We start from the raw sequence: 18975 nt of genomic DNA, 5'->3' as shown, positions 1-18975 counted from the left end.
CCTGCGCGTCCGGAGCCTGTGCTCCGCAACGGGAGAGGCCACAACAGTGAGAGGCCCGCGTACCGCAAAAAAAAAAAAAAAAAAGAATGATATTAAACTAAAATCTTCTTGAGTTCTGGTCACAGTGGAATGCACATCTAAAACTAGAAGAATGAAAATATACTTAAACCTTAGGCCTTAATGAAGTGTGTTTATCAAAAACAAGAAAAAATACTTGTAAAATATAAACATGTATTTACAGTTATTTTATGCATCCTAGTTCATGTATGCTAGCAATATTCAAATATTTATACTTGCTAAAATCTAAGAAGGTTTTGGGTAAAAGAAGTTCTAATTTTTTAAAAGAAAATACTATAAACAAATGATGAGTAATGAGAGGTAGCTATAAACAAAGTGAGCGTAAAGTAATATATGTACAGTGTCTTGGAATTCCCAAAGTACCCTTCATATATGATTCTCAAAGAATATTTTAGCTAGGATACATGGGAACTGTTATCCACATTTCATCAGTAATGAAATGGAATAAAATTATAATTATGATTTCGATATAACCGATTATAGTGTGTAGGCCACAAAATGAGTGAGCAATACCATGGTAGAGATAAAAAATATTAGAATTTCAATCAATATTTATTTTATATCATTTTAATTTTTTTTTATGTTTTGTAATTGTACATTGCATCTTTTTCAAAGGATTGATACATTGTAAAATACTTTTAAAAGAAAAACACATATCATAGGAGGAGAGACTCAATTTTTCTCTGGATGTACATGGGGAAGCAATAAAAAAAAGGAGTTCGGATTGGAGGAAGAATATAAACTCCAATCATAGTTGCTCTTGAGTTTGTTGTTTGAATTTTTTAAACTTTTTGGATTAATGGAAAATGATATAATCATCCTTGCTGATGCAGTTTGCCATGATTTTCTCCTTCTTTCCATTTAATACAATTAAAGGGGTATTGACCAGACATTGGAAACCTCAGAAGTTCAAACATTTGTTTCAAACAAACATGTTAAATATGAATGAAAATTGAATGGATCTTAGCACAGGGAGATCAGCTCGGTGCTTTTTGACCACCTAGAGGGATAGGATAGGGAGGGTGGGAGGGAGACACAAGAGGGAGGGGATATGGGGATATAAGTATACGTATAGCTGATTCACTTTTTTATACGGCAGAAAATAACACAACAATGTAAAGCAATTATACTCTAATAAAGATGTTAAAAAAATGGAATGGATCCATCAATTCAGGGATTAACAGCAGTCACTATAAATGCTGGAGATCCATGGTCATGACATAGAAGAAAAATGTGGTACGTGGAGAAATGGAAAGAGTGGGACATTGTGCTCAGTTTGTTATAACAGCAGTTTTCAACATTTCCCTCTTTAATAGTGAATTTTATAACATGCTTGAATCAAAGTTTTCTTTGTTTTTTCTACTTGTGATTACACCTGCAGAAGTGATTTGAAAGTCATGTTGTTTCAAATATATAAAAGTAGATACTTGGAATCATCTTTCTAAAAACCTAAAATACATAAATATGGCACTTCTATGAATATAGCTGATTCCTCATTTAATATAACTGAGAGAAGTCTATCAATCCTAAAGGCAAATCATACCTAATTTAGGTAATGTTTAGCAGGTCAAGTATTCCCCGTAGGAAATAGAAAGTCTTATAAATGTGACTTTTCTCTACACAGCTCCTCAGGGTTGGAAAATATTATTTTCTTTCTTGACAAGTGGATTATGTCAAGGATTGTAAAGCCTGCAGCTTCATCTATGCGGGGGAATATTGTGATTATATTTCATTTTCACTATCCCCACTGTTTTTAAAGCTGTTAAAGTTTATCAAAATTTTAAAGCTTTAAAAAAAATTTTTTTATGTTGACATAGTCTAGACCCTAGTCTCATTTTTACACTTTGGCTCTTTTTATTATATTTTCTTATTCTTTGTTGATTTGGGGGTTCCTAGGAAAAATATCACAGAACATTAACTTATCAATTTAAGATAATTTCCAAGTATGTAAGTGGCAAGTGATTTTGGAAAACAGCTGTCTAACATAACACAACAAGAAACTGAAATCTTTAGTTGGTTTTTAAATTAGTGCAATGCATTTTCTTTTAAAAGTATGTATTACTCTAGAGCATATCTTTTATAGTGCATGGAGATTACCATAATTTTAGAAACTCTTACTATTAAATCTAGGCCCTTCTTAATCTAAAAATCTTACCCTTTTATTCCTTTGTTGTGTTTTGGGAAATCCAATGAATGAAACTTAATTTGGGGAATTTATGCTTCATAAGTAAAATGGGACTTAAATAGCTGTATGATAAGCCCAAAGATGTATGTTAATTTTTAACTTATTTTAGTACGTATCAGGAAACCCCTCTAATACTGCACTAATTTTGTAGCACTCAATAAATGTTTGTGAAGCCTAAGTGAATAAATAGTCCTTTAAAAAAAATAATGAAACTGTGTAGACACAAAAGTCTTTAGATAACCCAAATGTTTGATTTTAAAGTAGTTGAATGGCTGACCATCACTGCTTAGATGGAGCTCAAATGCAGCAAGCCGTCTGCTTCATCTTTCCACATAGGATGAACCATACGTGTGTATAGATTTATACCTAGATTTTCCAGAAATCATTTGATATTTGAAAATATGTTACACTAGGCAGAATGAAGGAAGAATGTATAAACAGGAGACAAATAGACCTACCTCTATTGTGGAAAGGTATAGTATCTAGTTAATGTCATGATGAACACCAAAAAGGGCTTTTCTTTTTATCTTTTATACACTTAAACTCACTGTATTTAGCGATATCTCTTATGAAAATAACTACCACTATTTTGGAAGTAACAAACAAATCTCCATTTTAGGACACTTTAAATTAAGAAAAAAGTTTTTTCTCCATATCTTTATCACAACTTTCCACATCTAAAAGTAATTCTCAAACTATAGAAAAAGAGTTAACTAAAAAACTGAACTACTTATGGAGTCAGAAAGCAATGCTACTTTTTAAATTGTAGTGGTTTTTGAAAAACTAATATAAGCATAGTATATTTAATGGGAAATTAATGTAGTGTTTTAGCAATGAGTTAATTTCTACAACAGAAACATGAAAACACATGCATACGATGGATTTGAAATGAAGTTTTTTTTTTCTTATTTTCTTGCTTTGATTTTATATTTTGATGACTGTTAAATTGCAAGTACATAAAGCTCTGGGGATACATACTGGTTTAGTTAGCCAATTTTTAAATTTCACGGTGTGGGAGGTACAGCTTGGAGGGAGATTGTAAAAACACATTTAGTCTGATTTTCATATTTGCTTTCAATAATAACATCTGTACCTAAAAATAGATGTTTAAATTTTTGATTCCTAAATTATTTATTCTTATTCAATTCTAATATGAAATCCCTTTTCAAAAGAGCAATGCAAAAGATCACTAAAATAGAAGCTGAAAATAAGAATTCAAGAAAAGTACATAAAAGCAAGAAATAATTAGTTGCATAATTATACCTCATTTAAATAGTTGTTTTTCCACTAGTTGTATGGGAAAAAATGGATATTGACATTTTTATGCAAGCAAATTATACATTTTAATTTAGTCACTTAATTTTATTTCTATCTTTTGATTATTTGAAGCTTAGTATCCAGTACAAAATGTTGACTTGAACACAGGTATAAAACCAGGGAATTCCCTGGTGGTCTAGTGGTTAGGACTTGGTGCTTTCACTCCTGCGGTCCAGGTTCAACTCCTGGTTAGGGAACTAAGATCCCAGAAGCCATGTGGTGAGGCCAATATATTTATATAGAACTGGAAGCTAAATATTCTTCATTTGTACAGATCTAATATTAAGGGTATTAAGGGTTATCTTGTGACTTAGGTCACTGTACTCTCTGGATATCATTTTTCTTATCTAGAAGATAGACCTAAAAATATTTTTGTTTAGGTAATGGAGTTTAATAAAAATTATATCATAAAACACACATGTAAGTATTCTGGGAAACTGAAAAGATTAATTTAAAATCCTTTAAAAATAAATAAATTAAATAAATAAAATCCTTTAAATGATTGCTATGCTCAGTTTCAATTTGTTAAGTTATTAAAACCATAAAATAAAGAAAGATCTTTTGTATGTTATTGAGGAAATAAATTATTGCTAGTCCCCAAATCCTAGTGATGTAATGTTACACATGATGATTATGACTTTGTGAAAAGTCCAAAGACAAATAAGTGAACTTTCACAATAGATTAAATTGGTGTCAAAAGAGAAAAAGAACAGAAAATTTAGCTTTTATATTATAGCCTACTTTCATGGGATATGAGAATGTGTGAGCATTTAAATACATTCTTAAGCTGAAATATTTTTTTTAAATCTTTCAAAAGAAAATGTAATTAAATATTTATAACATAAATCTATTTGACATCCATGCCTATTCTATGCAATGACAAAAATATATTTGGTTTTTCATAAAAAATAACTTCTAGTAATCTTCCAAGATTGCAATCTTGTTAAGATTGTTAAGAAGGTGTAATATTGTTTCTCTAGAAAAAATGTAATAGCTATTTTAGTGTCAATATTCCCTTACTATAAGGTGCTTTACAAATATAATGTTTCTAAGAGCTTTTTCTAACTTGGGAATGGAGAAGATCAATATACTGGTTTAATGCTTAAAAAGTCACAAATAAAATATTTATCATTTAAAAGCTAACTAGCTAAAACTAAGTCATTTTTTAAAAAATGATCTTTTTCTCAGGAGAATAGTCAATGCTTAACAAGAGATTCTGAAAGTTGCTGATGAAGAAACATATTTACTGGACTAATTTAACTTTAAATGGTCTATTTTTTTCACCAAAATCTCATTTCACTAGAATTTTGTAATAATAATAATAATAATATAGTAATAATACTCTTTAAATTTTTACTTAGTGTTGGGCAAAAGTGTTTGAGGTGTTATTATATTCACAAAAATCTTTCCAACAACCTCATGACTTAGTTTGTGGTGGTTGTTTTCCTAAATGTACCCATTTCAATAAAGAGGCATCTCAGCCTTAGAGAAAAGTTAAATGACTCAACCAAGGACATATAGGAGTAAGTGATGGAGCCAGGATTTTCTGACACCAGATCCAGTACATTTAAATACAAAGCAAGAGTCTTCACATTTTAAAAGGGTAAATGGGGATTTATATATTGGGCCAGATATATCATAACTGAGTTGTGGGGTTTATTGTCTAGAACTATGTCTGCATGTGAGAGGAACCTAAATGAAGTAAGAAAGAAGTGATTAACATTCAAATGTCGTTTGAGTCAATATATCCAGATGGACTAAAGCTCAAATGGAGATGTATTTTTCTACTATTCTTGTCTGAGCTTTGGTTGTTGAATCATGTGAAGTACCTCCAAAATAATTACTTATGAACACTGTAAAACATATTTTTGCTTTACATATAAACAAAGATATTTCATAGCTGAGTTGTCTTCATTATATTATAATAGTATATTCAAATGAGAATCATTTATATTTGAAAAAGGATAATGGAAGAAAATGCATAAAATGATTTCTTAAATCACTAAAAGAAATCCTGGTGTGCTTGATATATTATTTTTATAGCATGAGGCACTAGATTTTTAAAAATTATGTATATAGATACAACTTTGAAAATTATTAAATAATATTTAGAATCTCATTGTCCATTTGTATATTGGAACTTTGCATAAAAAAAGATACTAAAATTCCATGGTTGAAAAATATTTTTGTTTCTCTAGTTTTTCCTTAATATGGGTTCATGTGATAACAGTTGTGTGGAAGCTAACAATTTCTCTGGATATGAGCTAGGCAATTTTTCTACACTGAAAGCATCTAAATAGCATGTTAAAATTTGATAGGGGAGGAGATTCTGAAAATGGCATGAAAATTTTTTTTCCTCCACCACTGTCATGTGTTTATCACCTGTTTTCTCATTATCAGAAATAAAATAATTATAATCAAAATCACACTTTTCTTGGGCATGTGAGTTCCAAGTTTTTTGATTCAGTGCTTAAAGAGTTCTTATGTGCAACATCATGGGGACACTGTAGAATATGTGTGTTCTAGCACACATGAAGAACAAAGCGCTTGTGTAAGTACCAGGCACCATGTAACAAATAGAGTGATTTTTATTAATCTATCTGCAAGCTCTGAGAGTGTTAAGAAATATAAATAACATGTATTTCCTGGAAAAAATAAAATAAGTTTAGACATTAGACTCAGAAAAATAAACTAGGATTCAGACAGCTGTGACATATTCAAGACTGGCCTGTTAGTGGAAGATTCAACATAAGGACAGTTATATCAGTTCCTTTGGATCACAATTTCTTCAGTCATGATTAAAATATATTGGACCTAACTTTAAAAATACAACTTACAAAATCTTTGTTTTACATATATATTTTTTTCAGAAGTGGTTTTCTCAAAACTCAAATTTGCATCTCTCCCTGTATCTGTCATTTGCATTGCACACCACTCACAGACTGAGCATGTGATTATGATGCTGAGTGAAAATTATATTTTATGATTAAAAATGATAATTATAATTTTATAATGTTACATAAGCAAATTTTAACATGATCATGTTGATCATTTTGAACAATTCTATAAAATTGTCATATAATTCTCTTTTTTCCCTCTAGATAACACAGTATCACCAGTCACCAGTTTAATCCTGTGTCTTTCCATTGTGCTCACTTTCCTATCTACATTGTTATAGCTGTGTAATCTACCCTCATATTCAACTACAGGCATATAAAGTTTGATTCATTTTTGCTGTACTAGCCACTCTTGCCATTTTTACTCTGTCAGTCAGCCTATTCCACCCTATTCTCCATCACCTGTTTCATGAATTCCATGGCTCTTGGAATTTCCTGCAACCATATGTCACAGAAAAGTGGCTCCCATCTTCCCCTACCTTTTCACGATATGACTTCAGAAAGGTCATAATTACCACAACTCTGTAAAAGTTTGCTTCTAGTCTAATATAATTTGTTAAAATATTAACTGGAAAAATACAAGTAAACCATTTATTCTGAAATGATGATTTCTAAAATATTTCTAGCCAGATATTTTAAAGAGCATTCTTTGTCAAAGCAAAGTGCTCCAGCATCATTTGCAAGCCCAAATCTTAAAACTAAAATGATTCCATATAGAGCATTTATTTAACACTTCTCTTACAGGAGTTTTAACTATATTTTTTTCTTTTAACAAAGTGATGATCTATTTAATGGCTCTGACTTTCTGGTAGAGTATAGTTAGGGTTATGATAAAATATTCATCATCTTCCCCAAAGATAATCAAGGAGTATATTGGAAAGAAGAGTTACTTAGGGTGTTTTTTCTAAAGAAAGTTTGTAAGAAATATTTCAAATCCTTAATATGTCAGTTGCTTAAAACATTGTTTGAAAACCAGAAAATAGCTCCCAGCAATCATGAAATTGAAGTATGCTAATGAAGATATTTTTTCCTGTCTCTTAAGTTGAATATTTCTTGGATAAGATGATTTCTTTTTTTAAATAACTGTATAAACTTTTCTAATTTGGGGTTTAATAAAATTATTTTCTTTTATTTTTAAGACACACTTTTTAATGGTCTTGGGCTTGGAGCGGTCATTGGTCTGGGAGTTGCTGCACTCTTGTTAATTCTTGTGGTAACAGACGTCAGCTGCTTCTTTATTCGACAATGTGGGTTATTGATGTGCATCACCAGGAGAATGTGCGGGAAGAAAAGTGGCTCCAGTGGTAAAAGTAAAGAACTTGAAGAAGGAAAAGCTGCATATCTGTGAGTATCAGACATCTGCATCAAAGTAATGTTAGACTCTTTGTATATCACTACAAAGAGCTCAAAATTTATGTTTTCTTCATGCAAAACTTAGAGTGAAATGCAAAAAGCTTTCCATAGTAACATCATCTTCAAAAGTTCTCTCATGTTCCTACGCAGACAACCCACACTACTCCAGGCAACTCCCCCTGCCCCAGGCAACTAATAATCTGATTTCTTTTATCATAGATAATTTTTAGCTCTTATAAAGCTTGATATAGTTTCCTACAATGTGTATTTTTTGTGTCTGCCTTCTTTCACTCAGCATAATGTTTTAGAATTCATTCATGATATTCTATGTGTCAGCAATTCATTTCATTTTATTGTTGAGTCATTTCTATTCATTTTTGATACATACATTTAGGCATGTATGGTCTCATACATTATTTTCTAGGCTTAGGGATATAGGAGAATCCATTTTGCATGGCCACATTGTTTTGTTTTGTTTTTATATTGTTTTTTGTTTTGTTTTGTTTCTCCAAAGCCCATTTCAGTCTTTCTAGGCAATTTGTCTATGGCCATTTTTCATGGATATTCTGTAAGGAATATTTTCACTTCATGGGATAATAACTTAAATAGTATACATTTTCAATTAAAAAATTAAGTTAAATATTACAATCAAAATGTCACCTGCTTACTTGTTGGACACAGCACATAGCAAAGAACAAACAGAAATTAGGCTCTACTTCATACTTGAAAGAGATATTAATGTATGACATAGTAAATATAGTGGAAACAATTCACTATTCAATATCTCTTGCTTTCCTCATAGAAACATACTGTACTTCCTAATAACTTGCTGTATTTTAAATTGTCTTGTTAACTAAAAAAACATATCACCAAATTTAGTTTTAGTTACTTTTTCACATATCAAGAAAACAATGTACTATATAACATAATTATACATATATACATATGATATATATATATGTACACATTGACTCAAAACTGAATTTTATATATCTTCATTTTTGCTTTGCTATTAACTAAATGGAATAAATACTAGGTAACAAGCACTTCTATACAATCTAGGGATAAAGTGGTGAATAAAACAAACAAGAATTTTGTTCACATGGAGTTCGTGTTTCAATGTAGGAAGACAGATAATCAACACTAAAATTGAAAATGTCTGGTAGTGATAAGCACTAAGAAAAATGAAAAACAGAATGACAATTGTTACTAGAGGTTGGGTCATTAAAGACTTCTCCAGGGAGATGAAACTTAGGCTGAAGAGTGAGTGATAAAGAGTCAGAAATATAATGATCAAGGGGAGGAATGTTCTAAGCAATGTAACAATAAATACAAAAGCCATTAAGTCAGGAATGAGCTTGTTACTTAAAGGCAAAATGGATCTGAGTGGAATGAGACAGGGAAAGAGAGTGGTACCAATCAGGTGGGAGAATTATCTGAGTACAAAAGTGTTAAATCTTCTTGGTCAAAGTAAGGAAATATTTTTAAAATAAAAAGCAACTAAAAGTTTTTTTAATGGTTTATTTAGCTACTTGTGAAGAAGGATAACTGGAGGGTTGGTAGGTGAAAAGGAAAGATTTAGAATGAGGGAGACTGGGTAGGAAAATCTTGAAATATTCCAGGTAGAAAATGATGGTCTTCTGTACCAAGCCTGTAGTACTATAGGCATATAAAAATGTATAGCACCCAAATATAGATGAGGTAGAGTCAAGTACTGCTGACTGATTCAACTTTGGAGTGAAAGAAAGAGAGATATCAAAAAGGACCTTCACTTTTTTGTCTTAATTAGTTACAGGGATGTTGATGACCATGTGCAAAATAATGAGGTACATCTAAGTTCTGCTGTTTGTTTTTATTTGACTTTATTAATTGGTAATTTATCCACCAACACTTTTGTTTGTAATTCCTGCCAAGTTTAATTAACCTTAAAGACTTGGAAAGATGAAAACACATGGTTCATTCCATGCTTGTTGCCCATCATAGGTTTTTAAATTACAATTTCCTCTGCCTTAGGAAAACAGTTTTCAACTCTTTTTCAAAAATTCATTATTCAAATTGGAAAAAATAAAATAAAACCTCAATGAGAAATAGGGCATAATTGATTTGATTAATTGGATATATACTAGCTTCTAAATATGACCCCAAGCATTCTAAGACTAGTCCTTTCATGTTATCACAAGTTATAAGACTATGTAGATTTCTTGCAAAACACATTAACTAAACACTTAGAGCATTCTTATTTAAAGAACGTTATATTGCAGAAAAAAAGAGAAATTAAAGTCAATGGCATACAGGATGGCATTGTGTAAAGTCCTAGAATATTCCATTATTTGGCTTTCAATGTAAATTAGCATTTATCTTGAATTCTCATAGTTTATGTTATAAAATGGTTAAAGATTACTATTTTACCAAACTTTATGTATACTCTTATTTACCCAAGCATTAATTTGCAATAGCAAATATTTATTGAACACCTCAATAACCAGGCACTATCTAAGCTCCAGAGATACAACTGTGAGGAAGCAAACTAGTCCCTACCATCAACTAGTTACTGTGATGGGAAACACATTTCGATTAAAAAACAATCAAATAGATAAATTAATAAGAAATTTCTGTTGTAAATACTACTTTTCAAAAAAGAATGAATTTACTTAATCAGACTTAACTGAGCAAGTTGTGAAAGAACTAAAATATAAAAAAGAATAGGAAGTAACTAGTCAAGTGTGTGTATGTGTGTGTGTCTGTGTGTGTCTGTAAATGGCTTTTCAGCATGCAGAAAGAGGGATACATAGCTCTGGCCCCCTTTACTGCCACATGGGAGAAGGGAAATACCCAACTCAAGTCCACTCTAACCATTCTGTTCCACTTAAAGGGGAAAAAAATGAGAAAAAATTATGAAGTTCACAGTCTGGGGCCACAGACTCACTAAAAGACAGAGACCGAATCATGGGACTATGGAATGCATCCTCTTTACACCATAATTTACCACCTCATTACTAAAGACCTATATTTAGCAGTTCCTTCTAGCCAGTACATCATGTGCCACTATCAAGAAAAAACTTACAAGGCATACTGAAGGCAAAAATCAGTTTGAAGAGATGGAGCAATCATCAGAACCAGATTCGATAAGGCAGGGATGTTGGAATCATCAGACCAATATATATATTTGTTTTATGGTAAGAACTCTGATGGATAAAGTAGACAGCATGGAATAAGGGATGGGAAATGTAAGCAGAGGTGAAAATTCTAAGAAAGAATCTGAAATAAATGCTAGAGATCAAAAACACCATAACAGAAATGAAAAATCCCTTTGATCAGCTTATTAGCAAGACTAGACATGGCTGTGGAAAGAATCTTGAGAAGATCTTAACAGAAAAGTCAAAACTAAAAAGCAAACAAAAAAAAAAAAGACTGAAAAAAAAAAAAGAAAACAGAATACCTAATTCTGTAGGACAACTACAAAAGGCTAAACATATGCACAATAGGAATACCAGAAGAAGAAAGAAAGAAAGGAACAGGAGAAATATTTGAAACAATAATAACAGAGAACATCCCCAAATTAATATCAGACATGAAACCACAGATCCAGGAAGTTCAGAAGATACCAAGAAGGATAAAAATCAAAATTAAGCAAAAAAAACTACACTTAAGCATATAATTTTCAAACTACAGAAATTCAAAAATAAAGAAAAAATCATGAAAAAAGCTAGAGAAGCAAAGGTAAGAATTACATCTGACTTCACACACCACACAAACATACACCTCCCCTCACACATACACACACTGCTTTTTATATGTACATGTGTATATATGTATGTGTGTGTGTGCAATTTTTCTCACATAACAATGCAGCTTCAAAATGTCCCATTTCAGTACATGAATTTCTGACTTTTTTTAAAATAAATAAGCAGTATTCCATAATATTATATATCATAGTGTATTTTTCCACTTCTCTATTATTAAAGTTTAGATAAGACTTTCAATATCTTTATAATATTAAAGTATATTATGCTGTTTTGAACTTCGTTTTTACATCAATTCTGTTGTAAATGTATGAATATGTATTTCCCAATTCTCATCCCAAATAATCACAGAACATATATTTCCTACAGTGCTTCTCAAACACTGACTATTATCAGTTTATTTTTCAATACAATAAGTGAAAAATATCATTTAAAATTTGCATTTTTCTAATCAGGGTTGAGTCTGAGCTTATTTGTTTTATGATTTTCTTTTGGTCACTTTATTCTTCTTGGAATTTCCTGTTCATATTTTTTACACATTTTCATAGAGTCGTTTGACTTTTCTTTCACTTGTTGATTATATAATGTGACACTTAATCATTTGATGTTGCATTTGTTGCAAATATTTTCCCCAATCTATCCCAAAGTTTGGATTATGCTAGTGATGCCATTATTTATATGAACTTTACATTTTCATTTAAGAATTGATCATCTGTATAAAATATTCTTTCTCAGTTTACATCAAGATATTTTCACTTTGCTCTTATTTAATTTGTTCAAGTTGCAAGTTTTAGTAGTATATTTCCTAACATAAATCCTCCTTGCCCTCCTAGGATGGTGATGACAGTTAACAATGATTGAGTACTGCATGTATGTAAGACACTATTCTAAGGACAAAGCAGAAATTAGTTTGGTATCTTTATCTTCTCTGTTTTACTAACCAAGCCAGAAATGTTTATGCAGGGAGTTGGGAGAGCCAGCCAGGTTGGTTCTAGGACACATCCTCTCAACTGCTCTGCTACACTTGTCATCATTTTCTGCTTAATAATCAGTTCTAGAAATCTGGCCAGAATTTCTATGTTTACCAGTTTATAAATTGTAAAATTTTCTATAAATTTTAGCATATATTTTATGCCAATTTAAACAAAATATTGTTTTGTCACTCTATAATTCCATATTGGTAATTATTCTGATATCACTAGAAGAATAATTAAGTGTAATTTATACAGAATAGGAATTTAGACTCATGTAGGTTATATGTGTGCTTCAGATAGTATTTATTGTAATAGGAAAGGTTGGAAACAACCTAAATGTTTGTCAGTTAAAGACTTCAAATACATCATGGTGAATATATACAAGGGGAAAGTATGCACCATGAAAAAGATTGAGGCAGCTCTAAATGCTCTTTTATGTCTTCCAGCTAATACCTAGTGTAAACTGAAAAGGCAAAATTACACACAGTTAGTATGCTATCCTTTGTTTAAAAATAATTCACTTTCACACATACATGCTGGCATATGCCTACAGTATCTCTTGGAAACAAGGCAAAAATTTGCAACAGTAATTGTCTCTCTGATAGATAACTAAATATCCTACAGACAGTGGAAGGGAGAGTCACTTTTCCCTCTCCACCCTTTTGTATTATTCTGTACTGTATGCTAACAAGCTAAAAATCAAAAAAGATCATTAAAACCAAAAATAAAGATTTTAGGATAACTCACAATTTTCTCATATTACTCCTTCATTTCTTTTCAATAATGTTTATTTTATCCTTTCTAGTTTAAAGTTCTTTGCTTATCCGTTTATTTTTGGTAAGAAAGTATACAATTAAAATCCAAATTCACTATATTTTCTATCTTTTCTTTGCATTCTGTTTCATTTCATCACAGATCTGTACCTGTTATTAAAATAATTAAAAGTATAATCTGTTTTTTGAATCACTTTTCTGCTCATCTTGATGATGTTTTGAATCATCAGTAGCCATGCTTTTCAAACAGTATCATCTACTATGTCATCAAGAGCATTGGTATCATGAAGAATGTTTTAAAAGAATCAATTGAAGAATAACAACAACAGCAAACAACCAAGAAAAAAAAAAAACTAAAATCTAATGGTGAAGTGCTTCTTCATCATCTCTACTATTATACAGATCTTGCTTCCTTGGAGCCCCAAAACAGAGGATGTTGTTAAATATGTTTGAACCACCAACTCCAAAAGACATTTGAATTTTAAAGGTGTAAAAAGAGTTCTTCACTGTTGACTTCTAGATTTTCTTCAAAATTTTATGTGTTTATGTGAGGTACCTACATACTCAAACAAAAGCAACAACCTGCCACCTGGTCAAAGTGTTTTATTAGCCTTAACATTTTTCTTTTCAGGTTTCAGCATTTGTGAGGTCTGTTAAATATTTGAGTCATTGTTGGGTTTTTTTTGTTTGCATTATTTTAAATGTAATCCTAGTTTACTTGACTTTAAAGAACTAATTCCATCATCATATGATGATGAAACCACTACAGTATCAAATAGGATACGCTCACTGCCCTAATATGACCAGTGCTTCACCATTATGTCCTGCCCTCACTCCCTCATCCTGAACCCCTGACAACCACTGATCTTTCTACTGTCTCTATAGTTTTGTTTTGTTTTTTTCCAGAATGTCATTTAGTTGGAATTACACAGTATGTAACCTTTTCAGACTGGCTTATTTACCTTAGCAATATGCATTTAAAGTTCTTCTATGTCTTTCTTTGGCTTAATAGTTCACTTCTCTTTATTGCTGAGTAATATTCAACTATATGGATGTACCACAGTTTGTTTATCCATTTACCTGTTGAAAGACATCTCAGTTTGTTCCAATTTTTGGCAATTATGAATAGGACTTCTGTACAGATTCATGAACAGATTTTTTTGTGGATATAAATTTTCAGCTCATTTGGGTAAATACATAGGGCACAACTGTGGGATTGTATGGTAAGACTATATTCCTGGGTAGTTGAAAACACCCATTCCTTCCTAATTTTTTTTTCGTGTGCTATATTTGAAATCTGTATGATGAGTACATCATTCTCAACCCTTATATCTCACTTCATTCTTTATCATCAGCAAATGGCTTCCTTGTTTTTCTTTCTTTTGTTTATTTTTTGTGCTACAAAACCTTGTAGTAAAATTTCTACTCACAATTATAAATTACACTTAATTTTAGATTTTAGACATCTAACAAAATGACATGGGTAAGAAATTATAAGTGAAAATAATAATGCATACATGTTACAATATTATTCTTTTTAAACTATTTTCTTAAAAACATAAATATATTAAATATGTCAATGGTTACATTATAGTTAAAATCATATAAATTCAGAGACATTTGAAACTAAAAGTATCTTATATAAAGATATATAAAGTATCTTATATAAATTTTATCTTCCAAATTTTGATATAGAAGCAATGTTATTTTTCAAATAAATCATGTTTTTATTTGATGTTATTTTTAAAATAGCATCATTTTATTTTTAAAATAAAAATATATATTTAAATGTGTGTGTGTATGGCTAATTAGGGGGAAGAAGCTACTTCATATCATAACTTTTATTTAATGAAATAATTTTCATTTATTTTCCAAAAGAAACTGCATAAACAAATTGAAAATTTGAACTACTTTTGTGAAATATTTAACAAAATTTTGATGAGGAAAAGAATTCTAGACAAAATGGAATTTCTTCTTTCTATTTTTTCTGAACAATATATGGCTAGATGAATTTAAATGGAAAAAATATTCTTAGTGGTATTCTTATTCTGACCAAGCTGGATCAGAATCCATGGGTAGCAAGATTTTGTAGAGATTTTAACCATGTTCCATAATGCATCTTTTTTTACATTTCATAGGTAAGTGTTTTTTTTTTTCTTTATTTTTCTAGGAAAGATGGATCAAAAGAACCAATAGTGGAGATGAGAACAGAGGATGAAAGAATTACTAATCATGAAGATGGGAGCCCAGTAAATGAGCCCAATGAAACCACACCACTAACAGAACCTGAGTATGTAGCTTGAAATGCTTAATTATTCTTGGATAAGTATTTGTAAAATGATGAACACATTGTCATTATTTGTAGCACATATTGACAAATAACATCATTTTAAAAACAGTGTTGTTTCTTCTTCAATGAAAGTACATGTGAATATCTAAAATCCATTTTCTATTGCGATATTTCACATGAAGATTTTGTATCGTCAGAGAAAAATCTCCTGTTCACACATATACTCATAAGTTTATGTAAAAATATCAAAATGATGCAAGCATGTCAAAAAGTTGGATTATCCTACACTAATCTTATTGTTTAAGAAAGTGATATTTGCAAAATGTGATTGATTTTTACTGAAATAAAAATGTGTCAGAAAATTAGTTATTGATTTGAATATGAATATGACAGTCTAAAATAGAAATAGTGTGAAATAAACACATCTATACACTTCCCTTTGGAAATCAGAAGTCTTTTCAATGAAGCAAAATATTACACAGCAAAACAAATTCCTATCTATTAATTAACACTGACTATGATATAATGGTGTGTATGAAGACTAGTTAAGAAAATGCCCTTACATAGAACGGGCCGTATTTTGAAACCAAACCAAACCAAAACAAGATGATTTAATAACTACTCTGGTTCTCAATTAAAGAAAAGAATACTCAACATAAAAATAATAGCATTAACAGTAATCTTTAAAAATACAATTTAACATAAATATAGTGAATAAATATATATGCAAAAATACACCATCCAAGAATTAGTTGAAAACACTGGTTAATTACAAATTTAATACATAGTTTTGTGAGTAAGAGATATATTAAGCATTATGCTAACCTCCCATTCAAGCTCTAAATTTCTGTATACTTTGCTGCTAGAAATAACCCATTGTTTTTATAATCCTTTATTATCAATGTTTTCAGTATTTGGGAATGGGAGAAAAGAACTCTGAATGCACTACTTATAATAAACATAAAAGAGAGCCTGCCCTGGTAGGTACAAAGTAGATGTTACTTCACTCCAGCAATGAAATAACTTACTTTCGATTGGTTAGTTTTCACATAATAGCTTTGACTTTCAGAAGACATGGCTTTCTCTTCTCATTCAGAAACATAAAAGAAATTACAAATAAACCCCAGAGGACCTAGCATAGTAGCATTCACTACTCCATAAAATGGTGAGGCTGCACTCACAGAGGTGAGTTAGAATTCTATTTGTAACTTAATTTTTTTGATGTGAAAAAATTATTTTGTCAAAGGAGGAAATACTGCCTTCAAAGCCATATGCACAAGATGTAATAATAAAGCATTGAGTTTAGGCTGGTAGAAAAAACTCGAAATCTTGATTTATTGTCATCATAGTATGATTTGTAAAGCTGTCTTAATATTAAGAAACAAAGGTTGTTATTGCTTCATAGGTTACAATTGGAAACTCTCAACAAATTGCTATAAATATTACAAAAGTATCAAGAAAAAATAATAGTGAAAAGAGACCAATTAAAGAAACATATATAATAAATATAAAAAAGTGGAAAAGTCCTGAAATATATCTATTTGCATTAAGTTCCAAAGAATATTGCTAATTCACCCAGCTTTTGAATTTTATGTAACAGATATGGCAGCATCTGTTGATTGTTTTTACTTAAAAAACCGGAGTACTAGTAAATCAGCTAGTTAACATATAAAATTATTTTGGCTTTTTCATATTCCAAAACACTTCATTATATTTTTAATACATCAGAGGGTTATTAAACCAAAGCCACCCTATAATGAACAATTTGGTGCATTCAAATCTAAAAATATATTGTTTCATTCATTATTATTCATTACATCACATTTTCACAGTAGACAATATTGTATTATTATCTTTTAGATTATATTTCTGTCAATTTGATATTTAACAAATCTGATGTTTTTCATTCTAATAATGGTACTCTATTTTCTTCTACAAAACAATAACTTAAATGTTAAGAGATACCACTTAAAGTGCCTCAGCCAATTGTTTATTATTTTTCTATTCTCTTTCAGAAAATTGCCTTTAAAAGAAGAAAATGGGAAAGAAGTCCTAAATCCAGAAACTATAGAAATTAAGGTTTCTAATGACATCATTCAATCAAAAGAAGATGACAGCAAAGCATAACACCAAGATCACAGAGTCTTTAACAACGAATGCTACAAAGAGCATTTAGATTACAGTGACCCTATGACCAAAACTATTCCATTGACCTTAATTTCTTGGGAAACTTCTAGCTTGGAATAGCTTGTACACATATACATATGATCAAATACTCCTGCCCATGGTCCATTTCCTTTTGTTGTTGTGTTGTTGCTGTTGTTGTTTCTTTTGTTATGAATTTCAATATAGAGACCTGACCGGCACCAACTCTTGGGTATCAATTTGACTCTATGATTGAAGTACTGCAATTTATTATATGGATAAAGTGCTCTATTTCTTAAGAACTATATTTCATAACACAACCTCTCCACAAGTAGGGGTTTAAGAAAAAACAAAGAAAACAAAATCTTTGTGAGCTAAATATATAAGAAAGCCCTGCATGTTTTTTAATCCAATCTTGGGCAAATAGATTATTAAAGTGGATTTCAGTTAAAATGAAAATACTTAATAAAAGTTACACTTTTCATCCAGAGAATTTCAGGGAACTTAGGCTTGAAGGAGCCAGTTATCTTTAGCAGATGTTAAATATTGAGAAAAACTTTGGAAAACTCTTTTTAAGTTATAATTACAATGCTACTTCAAAGTTGAATTTTTAATAGACTGAAGTGCCAGATCAAAATTATTACCCATTTAAATGAATATTAGTTGTGTGTAAAATTAGATCAGAAAGATTCCATAAATCTCTATCTCTTATATATGCCATATTCACTCACAATGGATTACACACAAAGAAAATGTATTGCAAGTGAAAATAATATTGATTTCTGCCCTCAGCTTCAAATAAAGTAAATTGAAATGGGAACAATATCAATGTTGTCTTGATATACTTATAAATATGTGATTACCTTTTACTCTTTAAAATAATTTTATCAATAAATGAGTCTTTAATGTTCAAATACTTTGAATCATATCCTCAGATACATTTTTGCCCATTGTTTTAGATAATCTTTGTTTAAAAAATCATTTTCCCAGTGTTATAGGTCAATCCTTATATGTAACTGGCTAATGGGAATTAAAATACTTAGTGCTTAAATTACGGAGAAATTGACATTTAGACATTGCCATAAAAGTGTCAATGATAAACAATTGAATTGCCACTATCTGTTTTTATTCTGGATGTTGTAGCTAGAAGTCATTTTAAGACTTTTATAAACAGCTTGGGTTGAAGAAATTCCTGAACTATTCAACACAAACTTTCTAAT

At 30.4% G+C, this 18975-nt stretch overlaps 1 protein-coding gene across 3 annotated transcripts in view; it reads left to right on the top strand.

Moving 5' to 3' along the window:
• Positions 1-18580, top strand: part of NCAM2 (neural cell adhesion molecule 2) — a 491548-nt gene extending 472968 nt beyond the window's left edge. The window contains exons 16-18 of one of the 3 annotated variants that reach the window (XM_027102098.1): positions 7617-7821; positions 15491-15610; positions 17626-18580. In XM_027102098.1, coding sequence (XP_026957899.1) covers positions 7617-7821; positions 15491-15610; positions 17626-17737 — 437 coding nt within the window. In that variant the 3' untranslated portion in view covers positions 17738-18580. The remainder of the gene's footprint in view (positions 1-7616; positions 7822-15490; positions 15611-17625) is intronic. The other 2 variants (XM_027102118.1, XM_027102127.1) reach the window with 2 other exon arrangements.
• Positions 18581-18975: the final 395 nt, after the last annotated feature.

The sequence above is a fragment of the Aethalodelphis obliquidens genome, unplaced genomic scaffold (genome assembly GCF_003676395.1).
Source record: "Aethalodelphis obliquidens isolate GAN/ISIS:26980383/991018 unplaced genomic scaffold, ASM367639v1 scaffold1, whole genome shotgun sequence".
NCBI lineage: Eukaryota > Metazoa > Chordata > Mammalia > Artiodactyla > Delphinidae > Aethalodelphis > Aethalodelphis obliquidens.
Note: the sequence above shows the minus strand (reverse complement) of the source record. Positions and strands in the feature narration are given on the sequence as shown.